The 18519-nt window shown below is 42.8% G+C and overlaps 1 protein-coding gene and 1 long non-coding RNA gene across 2 annotated transcripts; both read left to right on the top strand.

Moving 5' to 3' along the window:
• Positions 1-3323: 3323 nt before the first annotated feature.
• Positions 3324-5723, top strand: LOC311375818 (CUB and zona pellucida-like domain-containing protein 1). Its single transcript, XM_084490866.1, has 5 exons — positions 3324-3417; positions 3731-3787; positions 3996-4140; positions 4283-4476; positions 5393-5723. Exons 3-5 carry the CDS (start codon positions 4076-4078, stop codon positions 5458-5460), a joined length of 327 nt encoding a protein of 108 aa, XP_084346992.1. The 5' UTR covers positions 3324-3417; positions 3731-3787; positions 3996-4075; the 3' UTR covers positions 5461-5723.
• Positions 5724-12562: 6839 nt separating this feature from the next.
• LOC311375817 lies at positions 12563-13358 on the top strand. Its single transcript, XR_014643790.1, has 3 exons — positions 12563-12627; positions 12810-12824; positions 13239-13358. It is a non-coding gene; the product is annotated as an uncharacterized lncRNA (long non-coding RNA).
• The last annotated feature ends 5161 nt before the right edge of the window (positions 13359-18519 follow it).

Raw genomic sequence — 18519 nt, forward strand, 5'->3', positions numbered from 1 at the left:
TAATGGACCATCTCTGGTATCAATTACTAACATATCTACATTCTATGACATGAACATTTCAAGTGCTTGATAAAGCTGCATCCATGTATATGTTCTTGTAATAATATTGCAAACTGTACTCGTCAGTAACATACATTATATGTATTTACCGTGCATTATGATGGCAAACCCTTGCTCCAACATTCTCTGTGATCGCCTTTCAGTTAATAACTGTGGTGGGTGGCTGGAATCTACTGAGGGCAATTTTACCAGCCCCAACTACCCGCAAAAGTATCCTAACAACATGGATTGTGTATGGATCATCAGTCCAGGCTCTGAAGTTATAGAGCTGGTGTTCCTCCATGTGAAGTAAGCGTGATCATCTCATCACCAATCTGACATCATTAGATATTGAGGAACGTATTTTCCTGCTGCATTTGACCACGATGAAGCGTTGTATTCGGTTCATGTTCAATGTTTACATTTTCTGTGACACAAATGCTATCCACAGTTTGGAGGGGCTGGACTGCACTTTTGATGTCATCCATGTCTATGATGGCCCCGATATTCACCAAAGGGAGCTTGGGAGATTGTGTGGTAATCAGAGTTCTACCTTCCACTCCACTGGTAAGACTCTGACTGTGCGCTTCACAACTGACTGGAGTGAGACATACCAAGGATTTCAAGCCAATTACAGAGTTGTGGGTGAGTCTCAGAAACAAGAGTGACGATACATTCATTTGAAAGTCTTTCCGGTCCACTAAAAGAAAACATGAAGGCAAACTGTTGATTGCTATTTGTGTGATTTGTTTTTGTATTTTTTTGCCAGCGGACGGTTCCTGCAGATATAACTGCGGCTATTTGGTCGGAAACTGTTCCTGCGCCTACTCCTGTGAATCCTATGGCAACTGTTGCTATGACTACCACTGTAAGTGACAAGGCCTGTAAAATCAAAAGCTGCCGTAAAATGTTTCCATCAATGAAAAAAAGGTTGCTTTAAAGACTGAAGCCCATTTTCATCTGTCTTGCAGCTCAGTGTAGAAAAGTGTAAATATATTTTCAAAGTATCAGTTTAAAGATATGTTAAGGTGTAAGGTGATTCATAATGACATTCCAGTCAACATAAGAACTGACGTGTGACAAATGAAATGAAAATATTGGTATGCATTGAAATGTTTGCATGAATGAAAAAAAAGTGATTTTAAAAACTGAAACTGAAACTATTTTCATCCGTCTTGCAGCTCAGTGTTCAAACACTACAGATGTTCCTACAGGTAATGAACCATCTCTGGTATCAATTACTAACACATCTACATTTTATGACATGAACATTTCAAGTGCTTGATAAAGCTGCATCCATGTATATGTTCTTGTAATATTATTGCAAACTGTACTCGTCAGTAACATATACATTATATGTATTTACCGTGCATTATGATGGCAAACCCTTGCTCCAATGTTCTCTGTGATCGCCTTTCAGTTAATAACTGTGGTGGGTGGCTGTACTCTACTGAGGGCAATTTTACCAGCCCCAACTACCCACAAGATTATCCTAACAACATGGATTGTGTATGGATCATCAGTCCAGGCTCTGAAGTTATAGAGCTGGTGTTCCTCCATGTGAAGTAAGCGTGATCATCTCATCACCAATCTGACATCATTTGATATTGAGGAACATATTTTCCTGCTGCATTTGACCACGGTGAAGCGTTGTCTTCGGCTCATGTTCAATGTTTACATTTTCTGCGACACAAATGCTATCCACAGTTTGGAGGGGCTGGACTGCAGATTTGATCGCATCCATGTCTATGATGGCCCCGATATTCACCAAAGGGAGCTTGGGAGAGTGTGTGGTAATCAGAGGTCTACCTTCCACTCCACTGGTAAGACTCTGACCGTGCGCTTCACAACTGACGGGAGTGTGGCATACCAAGGATTTCTGGCCAATTACAGAGTTGTGGGTGAGTCTCAGAAACAAGAGTGACGATACATTCATTTGAACGTCTTTCCGGTCTACTAAAAGAAAACATGAAGGCAAACTGTTGATTGCTATTTGTGTGATTTGTTTTTGTATTTTTTTGCCAGCGGACGGTTCCTGCAGATATAACTGCGGCTATTTGGTCGGAAACTGTTCCTGCGCCTACTCCTGTGAATCCTATGGCAACTGTTGCTATGACTACCACTGTAAGTGACAAGGCCTGTAAAATCAAAAGCTGCTGTAAAATGTTTCCATTAATGAAAAAAAGGTTACTTTAAAGACTGAAGCCCATTTTCATCTGTCTTGCAGCTCAGTGTAGAAAAATGTAAATATATTTTCAAAGTATCAGTTTAAAGATAAGTTAAGGTGTAAGGTGATTCATAATGACATTCCAGTCAACGTAAGAACTGACACGTGACAAATGAAATGAAAATATTGGTATGCATTAAAATGTTTGCATGAATGAAAAAAAAGTGATTTTAAAAACTGAAACTGAAACTATTTTCATCCGTCTTGCAGCTCAGTGTTCAAACACTACAGATGTTCCTACAGGTAATGGACCATCTCTGGTATCAATTACTAACATATCTACATTCTATGACATGAACATTTCAAGTGCTTGATAAAGCTGCATCCATGTATATGTTCTTGTAATAATATTGCAAACTGTACTCGTCAGTAACATACATTATATGTATTTACCGTGCATTATGATGGCAAACCCTTGCTCCAACATTCTCTGTGATCGCCTTTCAGTTAATAACTGTGGTGGGTGGCTGGAATCTACTGAGGGCAATTTTACCAGCCCCAACTACCCGCAAAAGTATCCTAACAACATGGATTGTGTATGGATCATCAGTCCAGGCTCTGAAGTTATAGAGCTGGTGTTCCTCCATGTGAAGTAAGCGTGATCATCTCATCACCAATCTGACATCATTAGATATTGAGGAACGTATTTTCCTGCTGCATTTGACCACGATGAAGCGTTGTATTCGGTTCATGTTCAATGTTTACATTTTCTGTGACACAAATGCTATCCACAGTTTGGAGGGGCTGGACTGCACTTTTGATGTCATCCATGTCTATGATGGCCCCGATATTCACCAAAGGGAGCTTGGGAGAGTGTGTGGTAATCAGAGGTCTACCTTCCACTCCACTGGTAAGACTCTGACCGTGCGCTTCACAACTGACGGGAGTGCGACATTCCAAGGATTTCTGGCCAATTACAGAGTTGTGGGTGAGTCTCAGAAACAAGAGTGACGATACATTCATTTGAACGTCTTTCCGGTCTACTAAAAGAAAACATGAAGGCAAACTGTTGATCGCTATTTGTGTGATTTGTTTTTGTATTTTTTTGCCAGCGGACGGTTCCTGCAGATATAACTGCGGCTATTTGGTCGGAAACTGTTCCTGCGCCTACTCCTGTGAATCCTATGGCAACTGTTGCTATGACTACCACTGTAAGTGACAAGGCCTGTAAAATCAAAAGCTGCCGTAAAATGTTTCCATTAATGAAAAAAAGGTTACTTTAAAGACTGAAGCCCATTTTCATCTGTCTTGCAGCTCAGTGTAGAAAAATGTAAATATATTTTCAAAGTATCAGTTTAAAGATAAGTTAAGGTGTAAGGTGATTCATAATGACATTCCAGTCAACGTAAGAACTGACGGGTGACAAATGAAATGAAAATATTGGTATGCATTGAAATGTTTGCATGAATGAAAAAAAAGTGATTTTAGAAACTGAAACTGAAACTATCTTCATCCGTCTTGCAGCTCAGTGTTCAAACACTACAGATGTTCCTACAGTTGTTCCTAAAGATGTTCCTACAGGTAATGAACCATCTCTGGTATAAATTACTAATATATCTACATTCTATGACGTGAACATTTCAAGTGCTTGATATAGTTGCATGCATCCATGTATATGTTCTTGTAATAACATTGCAAACTGTACTCGTCAGTAACATACATTATATGTATTTACCGTGCATTATGATGGCAAACCCTTGCTCCAATATTCTCTGTGATCGCCTTTCAGTTAATAACTGTGGTGGGTGGCTGTACTCTACTGAGGGCAATTTTACCAGCCCCAACTACCCGCAAAAGTATCCTAACAACATGGATTGTGTATGGATCATCAGTCCAGGCTCTGAAGTTATAGAGCTGGTGTTCCTTCATGTGAAGTAAGCATGATCATCTCATCACCAATCTGACATCATTAGATATTGAGGAACGTATTTTCCTGCTGCATTTGACCACGATGAAGCGTTGTCTTCGGCTCATGTTCAATGTTTACATTTTCTGCGACACAAATGCTATCCACAGTTTGGAGTGGCTGGACTGCATATTTGATGTCATCCATGTCTATGATGGCCCCGATATTAACCAAAGGGAGCTTGGGAGATTGTGTGGTAATCAGAGGTCTACCTTCCACTCCACTGGTAAGACTCTGACCGTGCGCTTCACAACTGACGGGAGTGCGACATTCCAAGGATTTCTGGCCAATTACAGAGTTGTGGGTGAGTCTCAGAAACAAGAGTGACGATACATTCATTTGAACGTCTTTCCAGTCTACTAAAAGAAAACATGAAGGCAAACTGTTAGAAAAAAAAATTAAAAATTAATTTGGTAGATTTGATTTCCTGTATTCTGGTGCATTTTGGGGATGGCCACTACCTATTACCTATTACCTACTATTCATTCAGATTCATAGCCCACATCCTGACTTGCAGGGCCTGGGCAAGCTTACAAGCTTACCCATTGTTGTTATTATGATATTGAGGCAAATCATGATCACTGTCCTATAGCATCCATTTTTGTGTCTCAATGGCTATTTCAAATGCAGTTAGAAATATGGGACAGTTGCTTTATATTGTTTATATGCTACAGGCAGAAAGACTAAATTAATATATAACTTACTTGCTCCTTTTAAGTATAACATTGCTTGGGGAGTCCAATTCCTCCACTGAAATGAGTGGAAAGTACTTTTACAACTCTCTGCTAGTTAGCGATCCATCTCTTCTCTGCTGTAGATGTGTTGCGCGAGTGTTGCTGAGGGAGGTAGCCTATAGACCTCAGAAGAATAAGTCCCGCCTCCAAGGCTCCGGTTCCCTCGGTCAAATGTCTATGGGAAATAACATGGGGTTTTTCAATGATCGCACATAACAACCTCTGCAGGTGGCGAAGAAGTAAAAGCTGCGTCACGTTTTGAACTACACACATTTTCCATCTAGTTTCGACTGGCTTTTTGGATTGTCGGTGCCGTTAAAATAGCATTTATAATCGTTTACTACTTTAATGGCACCAACAATCCAAAAAGCCAGTCGAAACTAGATGGAAAAAGTGTGTGTGGGGGAAGGGAGGGCCTTGGAAATGTTGTGACATCACTAACTTTCACCCACTTCCCCCCCCCCCCCCCCCCCCCCTTCCCTCTAGACCTGGGGAGCCAGGGTGAAGCCGGGGTGAAGACGGAGGTGGCACCCGAGAAGACCGTCGATATTTGATTCATCATGGGGGTGTCAGCCATCGTTTCTAATCACTTGTACTTCTGCTCTTTGTGTTGTGTCATCTGCTGTACGACCAACGCTATTACAACTCTCCTTTCATCTTCATTCTGATTAAAAGCATATCTAAAGACAATAAATGTCCGCGCACTCATTATAGTGACAAAAGAAGACAAAAAAAAAAAAAGGAGGAGACTAGGGAGGGACAGATTGTTAGAAAACACTTTACTCGTTAATTTGTTAACTTTTATTTCATCTCACAATAAAATAATTTGTTACCCCAGAGGGGGAATGTGTGGGTGATTTACAAAAAAATGCTTCCACATTCACCACAACCAATCGACCAAGAACACACAGAGAACATAAAGCCATTATCACCGGACGCCTGTAGTACCAGCAGTTGGCAGTTGGTCCCAGCAACAAGTAACTAACTTGTCCCCACCGGTGGCAGTGGTGGGGCTTCTCCCCTGAGGACAGAGGATGCACAGACGCAATGTTGAGTTCAATCGTTGACATACAAACACAAAACAAATGACATATTGAGCTGTGGCATTCGATTGCAACCGCAGTTTGCACATGAAAAAGTGATCTTGGGCTCCATGTTCACCGTCACCTGTATGGATGCGGATGTGCTCGATGAGTCGGGCCGTGCCTCGAGTGGCGTAGATGCAGTAGCGACAGCTTTCCGTCATACGTCGTCTCAAAGCCGTCCACCAGTATCCCTGAGCTGTCGACCAGCGACATATCCGCAGAGGGGTGGTCCAGGCCATTTTGACCGCAGTCTGCACACAAAGGAGAAAATGTGGGCTATTCAGAGACCATTTTCACTGCCGTTGGGATATGCAGGGTTAGACCGTGTGGTCATTTTTATCATGGCATGCATGTGTTCTTTTGAAAGTGGATCAAGTAAGTAAGGTAAGGATGGTCATTCTGTGATGATATGAGCTCGGCCCATTTTGCTGTGAGTTTGTTTATTCGGAAACAAACTTTTTAAATCTATAAAATATCCTGTCTGTGTCTGTCAATGTTTGGTTAACGCTTTACTTCTGTGACACATTTCAGCCGTAATATCCTCACATAGCCACATGGAGCAGCACCGAGCACATATAATAGTTAAGAGGTAATATCCTCACATAGCCACATGGAGCAGCACCGAGCACATATAATAGTTAAGAGGTAATATCCTCACATAGCCACAGGGAGCAGCACCGAGCACATATAATAGTTAAGAGGTAATATCCTCACATAGCCACAGGGAGCAGCACTGAGCACATATAATAGTTAAGAGGTAATATCCTCACATAGCCACAGGGAGCAGCACCGAGCAGATATAATAGTTAAGAGGTAATATCCTCACATAACCACAGGGAGCAGACTGAGCACATGTAATAAAAGCTGCAACACTTGTACATAGTCACAAGGGGGCAGCAACGGATCACACATAGATGAAGTGGGCAGCGCCCACCCTTACCTATCTATTTAAGCTTGAACTTTTTAACAGGAGAATCTCCCGGGCAGCGTACCGTTTTAGATATTCAGCTTGGAGACACTCCGCGCGTGTTATATACAATTCCTCTCCTTTTGTTTCATATAGACCAAATAGACCAAAACCTTTACCAAATAAAGTGAGTTAAAAGCGATCTTGTTTCGGCAGCCTTTTCTGGATTAAAAGACCATAACACTTCAAAATATGTTTGGCTTGTGTGTCTTTGCTGATACAATTTGTACAGGTACGGCAGGCAATTTACAACAACTGCAAAAGCAACAAAGAGTCCAGCTTACTACACTTGAAGTCAGACGTTTACCTAAACATTGAAACATTGAAAACTTTGTTTCACCCTGGGCCAACCAACTCCCCCGATGGGCAACAGAGGGTACCACAGCGTCGAAAGCCTGTAGCGGATAAACACGAAATATGTAAATATGAGAATACTGTGTGGGTCAGTGCTACGATAAGCTAGATCTGAGTAAAAGAAGGCAGGAGAAGAAGTGCTGCCGAGAGGGTCCTGGGTGTGCTCTGTATATACCAGTCACCAGCTGACTTGTGCGTGCGAAGCAGTGACGGACTGGGATAAAAAAACGGCCCTGGCATTTGCTCCCACCCAGTGGCGTACTTACCCTTTTGGTTGCGGACGGACAGGATTGTTGACTGGGGGGGGGGGACGGGGGACGACGACAGTGTTTGGTTGCGGGCAGACAGGACTGGCGGAGCGAGGTTGCGCGTTAGCAGTACAAGACCGTCAATGCATGAGTAATTAGACATCCAGACACTGCTGTTGTGAAGACTTTTTTTAAAAAACATTATTAAAATTATTGACGCTTGAAAGTGGGGCGAGATGTTATGGGGCCGCCATTTGCCATGAAGGGGCTGCACGGCAGCCTGTGACAATCATGCTGCTCTCTGATTGGCCGGCCGTTTCAAACAGCCCACGAGAGCCCGCGGCCCCTCTGGCATTTGTCAGAATGCCAGAGGCCCAGTCCGTCAGTGGTGCGAAGGCTGGTGCGCATGCGTCGTTGCGATAAAGCTATGTTCTGCTTTCTTCAGGGACAGAGGGGTATGGGGGTTCCTGTTTCTACAAGGTATTCGGTACAATTTGTGCTGACGCAGCAGCTCAGCAGTTCAACAATTTAGCAGCTCGATATTTTTCAGATTATGGCAGCACTATTCGACGAGGAAGTCCTGCTCATATATGGTAGTGTCGCTGAAAGTCCTGTTTTTTCTATGAACAAATGGGCACGATGGTTCCTGTTTCTCTTCAAGGTAGTCGGTATACTTAGTGTTGAGACAGCAGATCAGCAGTTACAACATTTTAGAAACAGCAGATCAGCAGTTACAACAGTTCAGCAATTCAACAGAGTTAATTTATTGTCCAGATTAAAAGAAGATGTCCTTCCCTTGATTGGGCATCGGGAAGCTTAGGGCATAGGTGCGTCAATGTGTGGCCCACGGGTACACAACATCCTCCTACGCACCTATGCCCTTCCTTCGAAGGATGGGTAGTTGGTTCCCCAAATAGGGGAAGTCTTTGAGTCCTCGATGTAGATTAGGTTCTGCCCGTCAAAGCTCTCCAGGATGCAGAATGGTTTTCGAGTGGGCCCATGTCGATAGAGCCACTTGGTGACGGGCTGGATGCCTCGGGGGAGTTCGGTGTGGGTTGGCTGGTGGGGGAAGTGGTCCAGAAGATCGGAGCAGGATATCAGGTGTTCTGCCTCGGTTATGCTGCCGAGAGGCCACAGGAACTGGCACTCTGGATCTACTGCCGGCCATCCCCTTGGTCCACAGCTTAGGCCACATCCGTTGTAAAAGGACCATGTCGGGTCCCTGACACGGCGATTGTTAACCTTCTGCCAGTACCCACGCTGGAACCGGTAGAACTGGTTCCTTCTTCCTGGATTGGGGGTCACTGGGTATTGGGAGCAAACGGGCGGGGGAGTGGGTCTGTCGACCCTTGGGGGTCTAGTTATGTCCAAGAGTTATTGTTTCATGATCTACTTCAATATTAGTAGGTTTTCCCACCTTTCCTCCTATTAAAGTACGGGCGCGAACAGATGCCCCTCCCAGCCCCACAGGTTTTACAGTAGCGCATGTACACAAATTGGTGAGGTTGATGTGAAGGAGAGGACCAAGGCAGTTGTTCCTCCGTTCGCTATACCACGACCCATGGGTGCAATCTGGTCTAATCATAGGGAAGATCTTAGTCACTTTTCTGTTTGGAAGTTTTAGGATTTTTACTTGGAGCTACACTACCCAGGGGACTACTAGTGATCTGTGCACAGGTCCCGTCTTTTCGCAAATTATGACATTGCCATCAATTCATTGGCTATAATCCATGCTTTACCCCACACACCTTTCGGCCACCCCGTTGGTGGAAGGTTTGTAGGGGGCATTCCAGATGGGTCTGACCCCTGACTGCTCCAGGAGGTCAGCCACATGCTGGTTTTTAAAGTGGGTAGCATTGTCCATCCTAAGGGTTTTGGCCGAGCGTGTGGTAAAGAAGTCAGCTAGTTTATAGGCTACCTGTTGCTGCGGTTATAGGGTACACCCTGGCGTCGTGACCACCATTATCAAGACAAGCAGGAAGTATTTGTTGCCCATTGTTGTGCGGACAAATGGGCCTGCAATATCCGTAGTAGTATCCGTAGTCAGTAGTGTTCTCCTTGGACATCACAGTGGATTGCTTCCGGGGGGCAGGGAAGCCGCTTTTCTCCCCCCTTATTTGCACCTTCTACACATTGAAATTACCATATAACATAATATAACATAATGGGGAATAACAGATAGAATAGATAATAATAGTTCATAATAGGTCTGCTTCCCCTTTTTGTTAGGGGAAGGGGAATTCCCCTCGGGGAGAGAGGATCCTCTTGACCAGTCTCGTCCTACTCCCAATCACTTGCACCTTCTCTTAAGTCAGAGGCTACTGCTCTACTTCTTTCACTCATTGTTGTTTTTATGGTTAATTAAACCCCTAACTGACTTTTCCTAGTTCAGCTATTTCTGGTGTTTTGGATAGATGCCGAATACTTTCCTTAATACTACGGGCGTCCTCTCTTGGTGACTGCTCCCTCCGTTTTTCGGTTAGATTTAATTAACCTTTTCATCAGGGGGAGACGATAACTCCTTTACTAACCTGTTTTGCCTTTTCGAGCGGCTCGACAGGTGGAATATCATCGTCCTGACCGATATCCTCTACTAGGACTATTAGTAAGCGTGTCCTTGGTAGATATTATCTCATTGGTGGTGCGGTTCGTGCACTGGACTGTTATTTAGGGCGGTTAGTTTGGCGCCATGTCGAGTGAACCTTCAGTCACACTAGGTGGGAAGACCTCTCCTGAGCCGTTGCCTAGGAGCGGGGTACCCTATACTGGTTTCTCTTCGGCCCTGGGGCTTAACCTGTGCCGGCCCTCTTTTTACGTGTTAGAGATCCTCGGCTAAGCTCGGTGGAGGAAGACTCTGGTTTATGTGTCCAACACAGGTCACTCGTTTAAGCCCCTACGAGGTTAAGCTAAATTTAGGCTAAACGCGTTTCGATCGAACTCGAAAACGCGGGGTGGGGTGTCTCTTACCACCTAAGTCCCTGTGGGCCACGAAGCGGGGAACAATTCTGAACCTCTCTATATTGCCTCACTCTCTGGACCAGTCACCATCAACCCTGTTTGTGTCATGCGCCACTTACCTCTTGTGCGAAGGCTGGGAGAGCTGCGGGCGGTCGGTTGGGCCCCTACCGGGGAGCCGGATCAATCACAGAGGAACTGATTTAATCGCCCACTACAACACGTAGTAAGGTAGTTTTATTTAGATTTTAGAAACTTGTTTACACAATGATAGAGAAAAGAATAGTCAAGAGAAAGAGGTTAAATGTTAACAGAGTCTAATATATAATACCGTTTTACACAATCTTACAGAAAAATACGATTCATTGGAAGAGTCTAATTACTAAATCATCATTAGTAATCATGAGTCTGTTTAGACTGTGTGGGCAGTGTTTCAGATCTACGATAAGCTAGATCTGAGTAAAAGAAGGCAGGAGAAGAAGTGCTGCCGAGAGGGTCCTGGGTGCGCTCTGTATATACCAGTCGCCAGCTGACTTGTGCGTGCGATGAGCAGATTAGTGATGGGTCGTTCGTGAACGAGTCGGCTCAAAGAGCCGACTCTTTTAAGTGAACGATGGGAGTCGGCTCCCGAACGTGAGCCGTTGTCTTTTTTGTTCTCCCGCGCTACGGGTGCTACATGCATTCATTCAACGCGTGCTATGCATGTCACGGCGCATGCATGGCAGCCAGCAACCAATCACGAGAACAAGCAGCGAGGGGCGGGGGATTTCGATGCGCGATACACGTTGCCTGTGACTGACAGAAGGAAACGAGGAGAGAGACGAGTGCGAGCGTGTGAGTACAAGATGAATGAGACAAGGAAAAGAAGCAGCATTTGGATGCATTTTGATCAGTGTGAGAACACAAAGGTCAACACGTCAAAATGAGTGTCAGAATTACGGCATGGCACCATTATAAAAGGTATACAGTAAGCGGTAATATGAAGAGCCGTTTGGGAGCCGAAAGAGCCGGCTCTTGTTGGTGAGCCGTTCCAAGAGATCCGGCTCACTAAAAAGAGCCGAAATTCCCATCACTAGAGCAGATGGGCACGATTGCTCCTGTTTTCTTCGAGGCAGTCGGTATACTTAGCGTTGAAACAGCAGATCAGCAGTTACAACATTTTAGCAGTTCAATGTTTTTCACATATGGCAGCACTATTCACGAGGAAGTCCTTCTCCTATATGGTAGTGCTGCTAAAAGTCCAGTTTTTTCTATGAAAAGATGGGCATGATGGTTCCTGTTTTTCTTTGAGGTAGTCGGTATACAACTCTTTAACATGAACGAACCGACCTGATTCCCCATTTCAGTTTGTCTCGTTCGCATTGTTCCTTCGCTGAGACTCGACTCCCAGCTCCACCCACTAGTCGCTGAGTCTCGCTGACTCGCGAGTCGCCGTTCGTTCACTGACTGTGTTTAGCGGTGACTCGAGGACTCGAGGACTGAGAAGTCACGAGAGTCAGCCGGGCAACAACATCCCGATTCCGAACATGAAGCGCTCCTCAGCTAAAAGGAACTTAGTTAATGTTGTGTTGATTGATGACCGTTTGCACCATTGCACTATTGTGATTAGTTTGTGAATGAGAACGAGGGAGGAGCTGAGTCTGACCGACTCAGTGACTGAGAACCATGATTCACCGCAACTGGAAGTGCGAATGAACAAACAAACAAACAAACGACTCTTCTTGGCGAACTGACCGACGCGAACTGATTCATTCAAACGAATCATGAAATCCACCACTAATACTTAGTGTTGAGACAGCAGATCAGCAGTTACAACATTTTAGAAACAGCAGATCAGCAATTCAACAGAGTTCATATATTGTGAGGATTAAAAGAGGATGTCCTTCCCTTGACCCTTGTCTTTGTGTGGCCCACGTGCACACAACAATGGGTTACAATATGACAGATTGTTGGTGGACAGATTTATGGCTGCTATAAGGAGGGCATCATGGGAACCAATGGGTATAAAGCCATCACTGGACGCTACTGAAGAACATTGGGAAGCAATGGAGAAGATGGAGGCCTTGGGATTCCTGGTGCTATGCAGTGTGATGTTCTCACATTGCGTTCAAGGTAGGAATTCATGTTACACATTTTGTCATTGCCCTTAATATGATTATTATAGTAATTATTGTTATAATAAGTACTAGTAGTAGTTGGATTAGCATGCAACTTGCAACTTGCACTTTAAGACTTTGTGTGCAAAATCTAACAGAGGTGTTTGTCTCTTTTGTCTCTTATAATGACAATTTTAGGTTTTACCACACCAGGTACTCTACACCCCTTTTTGCACTGTGTTTCTAAATGTTGTTTGCTGCAACCATTTGTTGTATTCTCTGCATCTGACACAAAATATTTCTAATAACAGCATCATTTTAGAATGAAGTTGGTCATTTAGCAGGGATGGCTGTAAACACACTGTTCGCTAGCTGAACAACATGGCTAGATCCTTGATATAGTGAAGGTCTTTAACCAAATAAACTGGAAGCAAACTAACTAACATACAATTCTATAATTCATACTCCAGCTCAATATTCACAAGTGCTTGATAAAGCTGCATCCATGTATATGTTCTTGTAATAATATTGCAAACTGTACTCGTCAGTAACATATACATTATATGTATTTACTGTGCATTATGATGGCAAACCCTTGCTCCAATGTTCTCTGTGATCGCCTTTCAGTTAATAACTGTGGTGGGTGGCTGTACTCTACTGAGGGCAATTTTACCAGCCCCAACTACCCGCAAAAGTATCCTAACAACATGGATTGTGTATGGATCATCAGTCCAGGCTCTGAAGTTATAGAGCTGGTGTTCCTCCATGTGAAGTGAGCGTGATCATCTCATCACCAATCTGACATCATTTGATATTGAGGAACGTATTTTCCTGCTGCATTTGACCACGATGAAGCGTTGTCTTCGGCTCATGTTCAATGTTTACATTTTCTGCGACACAAATGCTATCCACATTTTGGAGGGGCCGGACTGCATATATGATGTCATCCATGTCTATGATGGCCCCGATATTAACCAAAGGGTGCTTGGGAGAGTGTGTGGTAATCAGAGTTCTACCTTCCACTCCACTGGTAAGACTCTGACCGTGCGCTTCACAACTGACGGGAGTGAGACATTCCAAGGATTTCTGGCCAATTACAGAGTTGTGGGTGAGTCTCAGAAACAAGAGTGACGATACATTCATTTGAACGTCTTTCCGGTCTACTAAAAGAAAACATGAAGGCAAACTGTTGATTGCTATTTGTGTGATTTGTTTTCGTATTTTTTTGCCAGCGGACGGTTCCTGCGGATATAATTGCGGCTATTTGGTCGGAAACTGTTCCTGCACCTACTCCTGTGAATCCTATGGCAACTGTTGCTATGACTACCACTGTAAGTGACAAGGCCTGTAAAATCAAACGCTGCCGTAAAATGTTTCCATTAATGAAAAAAAGGTTACTTTAAAGACTGAAGCCCATTTTCATCTGTCTTGCAGCTCAGTGTAGAAAAATGTAAATATATTTTCAAAGTATCAGTTTAAAGATACGTTAAGGTGTAAGGTGATTCATAATGACATTCCAGTCAACATAAGAACTGACGCGTGACAAATGAAATGAAAATATTGGTATGCATTGAAATGTTTGCATGAATGAAAAAAAAGTGATTTTAAAAACTGAAACCTATTTTCATCCGTCTTGCAGCTCAGTGTTCAAACACTACAGATGTTCCTACAGTTGTTCCTACAGATGTTCCTACAGGTAATGAACCATCTCTGGTATCAATTACTAACACATCTACATTCTATGACATGAACATTTCAAGTGCTTGATAAAGCTGCATCCATGTGTTCTTATAATAATATTGCAAACTGTACTCGTCAGTAACATATACATTATATGTATTTACCGTGCATTATGATGGCAAACCCTTGCTCCAATGTTCTCTGTGATCGCCTTTCAGTTAATAACTGTGGTGGGTGGCTGGAATCTACTGAGGGCAATTTTACCAGCCCCAACTACCCACAAGATTATCCTAACAACATGGATTGCGTATGGATCATCAGTCCAGGCTCTGAAGTTATAGAGCTGGTGTTCCTCCATGTGAAGTAAGCATGATCATCTCATCACCAATCTGACATCATTTGATATTGAGGAACGTATTTTCCTGCTGCATTTGACCACGATGAAGCGTTGTCTTCGGCTCATGTTCAATGTTTACATTTTCTGTGACACAAATGCTATCCACAGTTTGGAGGGGCCAGACTGCATATATGATGTCATCCATGTCTATGATGGCCCCGATATTAACCAAAGGGAGCTTGGGAGATTGTGTGTTAATCAGAGGTCTACCTTCCACTCCACTGGTAAGACTCTGACCGTGCGCTTCACAACTGACAGGAGTATGGCATACCAAGGATTTCAGGCCAATTACAGAGTTGTGGGTGAGTCTCAGAAACAAGAGTGACGATACATTCATTTGAACGTCTTTCCGGTCTACTCAAAGAAAACATGAAGGCAAACTGTTGATTGCTATTTGTGTGATTTGTTTTTTTATTTTTTTGCCAGCGGACGGTTCCTGCAGATATAACTGCGGCTATTTGGTCGGAAACCGTTCCTGTACCTACTCCTGTGAATCCTATGGCAACTGTTGCTATGACTACCACTGTAAGTGACAAGGCCTGTAAAATCAAAAGCTGCCGTAAAATGTTTCCATTAATGAAAAAAAGGTTACTTTAAAGACTGAAGCCCATTTTCATCTGTCTTGCAGCTCAGTGTAGAAAAGTGTAAATATATTTTCAAAGTATCAGTTTAAAGATAAGTTAAGGTGTAAGGTGATTCATAATGACATTCCAGTCAACGTAAGAACTGACGGGTGACAAATAAAATGAAAATATTGGTATGCATTGAAATGTTTGCATAAATGAAAAAAATGTGATTTTAAAAACTGAAACTGAAACTATTTTCATCCGTCTTGCAGCTCAGTGTTCAAACACTACAGCTGTTCCTACAGGTAATGAACCATCTCTGGTATCAATTACTAACACATCTACATTCTATGACGTGAACATTTCAAGTGCTTGATAATGCTGCATCCATGTATATGTTCTTCTAATAATATTGCAAACTGTACTCGTCAGTAACATACATTATATGTATTTACCGTGCATTATGATGGCAAACCCTTGCTCCAATGTTCTCTGTGATCGCCTTTCAGTTAATAACTGTGGTGGGTGGCTGTACTCTACTGAGGGCAATTTTACCAGCCCCAACTACCCACAAGATTATCCTAACAACATGGATTGTGTATGGATCATCAGTCCAGGCTCTGAAGTTATAGAGCTGGTGTTCCTCCATGTGAAGTAAGCATGATCATCTCATCACCAATCTGACATCATTTGATATTGAGGAACGTATTTTCCTGCTGCATTTGACCACAATGAAGCGTTGTCTTCGGCTCATGTTCAATGTTTACATTTTCTGCGACACAAATGCTATCCACAGTTTGGAGGGGGAGGACTACAGATATGATGTCATCCATGTCTATGATGGCCCCGATATTCACCAAAGGAAGCTTGGGAGAGTGTGTGGTAATCAGAGGTCTACCTTCCACTCCACTGGTAAGACTCTGACCGTGCGCTTCACAACTGACGGGAGTGCGACATTCCAAGGATTTCTGGCCAATTACAGAGTTGTGGGTGAGTCTCAGAAACAAGAGTGACGATACATTCATTTGAACGTCTTTCCGGTCTACTAAAAGACAACATGAAGGCAAACTGTTGATTGCTATTTGTGTGATTTGTTTTTGTATTTTTTTGCCAGCGGACGGTTCCTGCAGATATAACTGCGGCTATTTGGTCGGAAACTGTTCCTGCGCCTACTCCTGTGAATCCTATGGCAACTGTTGCTATGACTACCACTGTAAGTGACAAGGCCTGTAAAATCAAAAGCTGCCGTAAAATGTTTCCATTAATGAAAAAAAAGGTTACTTTAAAGACTGAAGCCCATTTTCATCTGTCTTGCAGCTCAGTGTCGAAAAGTGTAAATATATTTTCAAAGTATCAGTCTAAAGATACGTTAAGGTGTAAGGTGATTCATAATGACATTCCAGTCAACATAAGAACTGACGTGTGACAAATGAAATTAAAATATTGGTATGCATTGAAATGTTTGCATGAATGAAAAAAAAGTGATTTTAAAAACTGAAACTGAAACTATTTTCATCCGTCTTGCAGCTCAGTGTTCAAACACTACAGATGATCCTACAGGTAATGGACCATCTCTGGTATCAATTACTAACACATCTACATTCTATGACATGAACATTTCAATTGCTTTATAAAGCTACATCCATGTATATGTTCTTGTAATAATATTGTGAACTGTACTCGTCAGTAACATATACATTATATGTATTTACCATACATTATGATGGCAAACCCTTGCTCCAATGTTCTCTGTGATCGCCTTTCAGTTAATAACTGTGGTGGGTGGTTGTACTCTACTGAGGGCAATTTTACCAGCCCCAACTACCCGCAAAAGTATCCTAACAACATGGATTGTGTATGGATCATCAGTCCAGGCTCTGAAGTTATAGAGCTGGTGTTCCTCCATGTGAAGTAAGCATGATCATCTCATCACCAATCTGACATCATTTGATATTGAGGAACGTATTTTCCTGCTGCATTTGACCACGATGAAGCGTTGTCTTCGGCTCATGTTCAATGTTTACATTTTCTGTGACACAAATGCTATCCACAGTTTGGAGGGGCTGGACTGCAGATATGATGGCATCCATGTCTATGATGGCCCCGATATTAACCAAAGGAAGCTTGGGAGAGTGTGTGGTAATCAGAGGTCTACCTTCCACTCCACTGGTAAGACTCTGACCGTGCGCTTCACAACTGACGGGAGTGTGGTATACCAAGGATTTTGGGCCAATTACAGAGTTGTGGGTGAGTCTCAGAAACAAGAGTGACGATACATTCATTTGAACGTCTTTCCGGTCTACTAAAAGAAAACATGAAGGCAAACTGTTGATTGCTATTTGTGTGATTTGTTTTTGTATTTTTTTGCCAGCAGACGGTTCCTGCAGATATAACTGGGGCTATTTGGTCGGAAACTGTTCCTGTGCCTACTCCTGTGAATCCTATGGCAACTGTTGCTATGACTACCACTGTAAGTGACAAGGCCTGTACAATCAAACGCTGCCGTAAAATGTTTCCATTAATGAAAAAAAGGTTACTTTAAAGACTGAAGCCCATTTTCATCTGTCTTGCAGCTCAGTGTAGAAAAATGTAAATATATTTTCAAAGTATCAGTTTAAAGATACGGTATGGTGTAAGGTGATTCATAATGACATTCCAGTCAACATAAGAACTGACGTGTGACAAATGAAATGAAAATATTGGTATGCATTGAAATGTTTGCATAAATGAAAAAAAAGTGATTTTAAAAACTGAAACTGAAACTATTTTCATCCGTCTTGCAGCTCAGTGTTCAAACACTACAGATGTTCCTACAGGTAATGAACCATCTCTGGTATCAATTACTAACACATCTACATTCCATGACATGAACATTTCAAGTGCTTGATAACACTGCATCCATGTATATGTTCTTGTAATAATATTGCAAACTGTACTGGTCAGTAACATATACATTATATGTATTTACTGTGCATTATGATGGCAAACCCTTGCTCCAATGTTCTCTGTGATCGCCTTTCAGTTAATAACTGTGGTGGGTGGCTGTACTCTACTGAGGGCAATTTCACCAGCCCCGACTACCCACAAGATTATCCTAACAACATGGATTGTGTATGGATCATCAGTCCAGGCTCTGAAGTTATAGAGCTGGTGTTCCTTCATGTGAAGTAAGCATGATCATCTCATCACCAATCTGACATCATTTGATATTGAGGAACGTATTTTCCTGCTGCATTTGACCACGATGAAGCGTTGTCTTCGGCTC

The sequence above is a fragment of the Micromesistius poutassou genome, assembly GCF_964030765.1.
Source record: "Micromesistius poutassou genome assembly, contig: SCAFFOLD_2338, whole genome shotgun sequence".
Taxonomy (NCBI): Eukaryota; Metazoa; Chordata; class Actinopteri; order Gadiformes; family Gadidae; genus Micromesistius; species Micromesistius poutassou.

What these genes read in the sequence shown, in the direction of transcription:
- LOC311375818 (XM_084490866.1), top strand. Translation starts at nt 4,076, where the DNA reads ATGGATTGTGTATGGATCATCAGTCCAGGCTCTGAAGTTATAGAGCTG. An exon ending in CTGGTGTTCCTTCATGTGAA is followed by an intron (nt 4,141 to 4,282) that starts GTAAGCATGATC and finishes TGCTATCCACAG; the next exon opens with TTTGGAGTGGCTGGACTGCA. An exon ending in GGCCAATTACAGAGTTGTGG is followed by an intron (nt 4,477 to 5,392) that starts GTGAGTCTCAGA and finishes CCTTCCCTCTAG; the next exon opens with ACCTGGGGAGCCAGGGTGAA.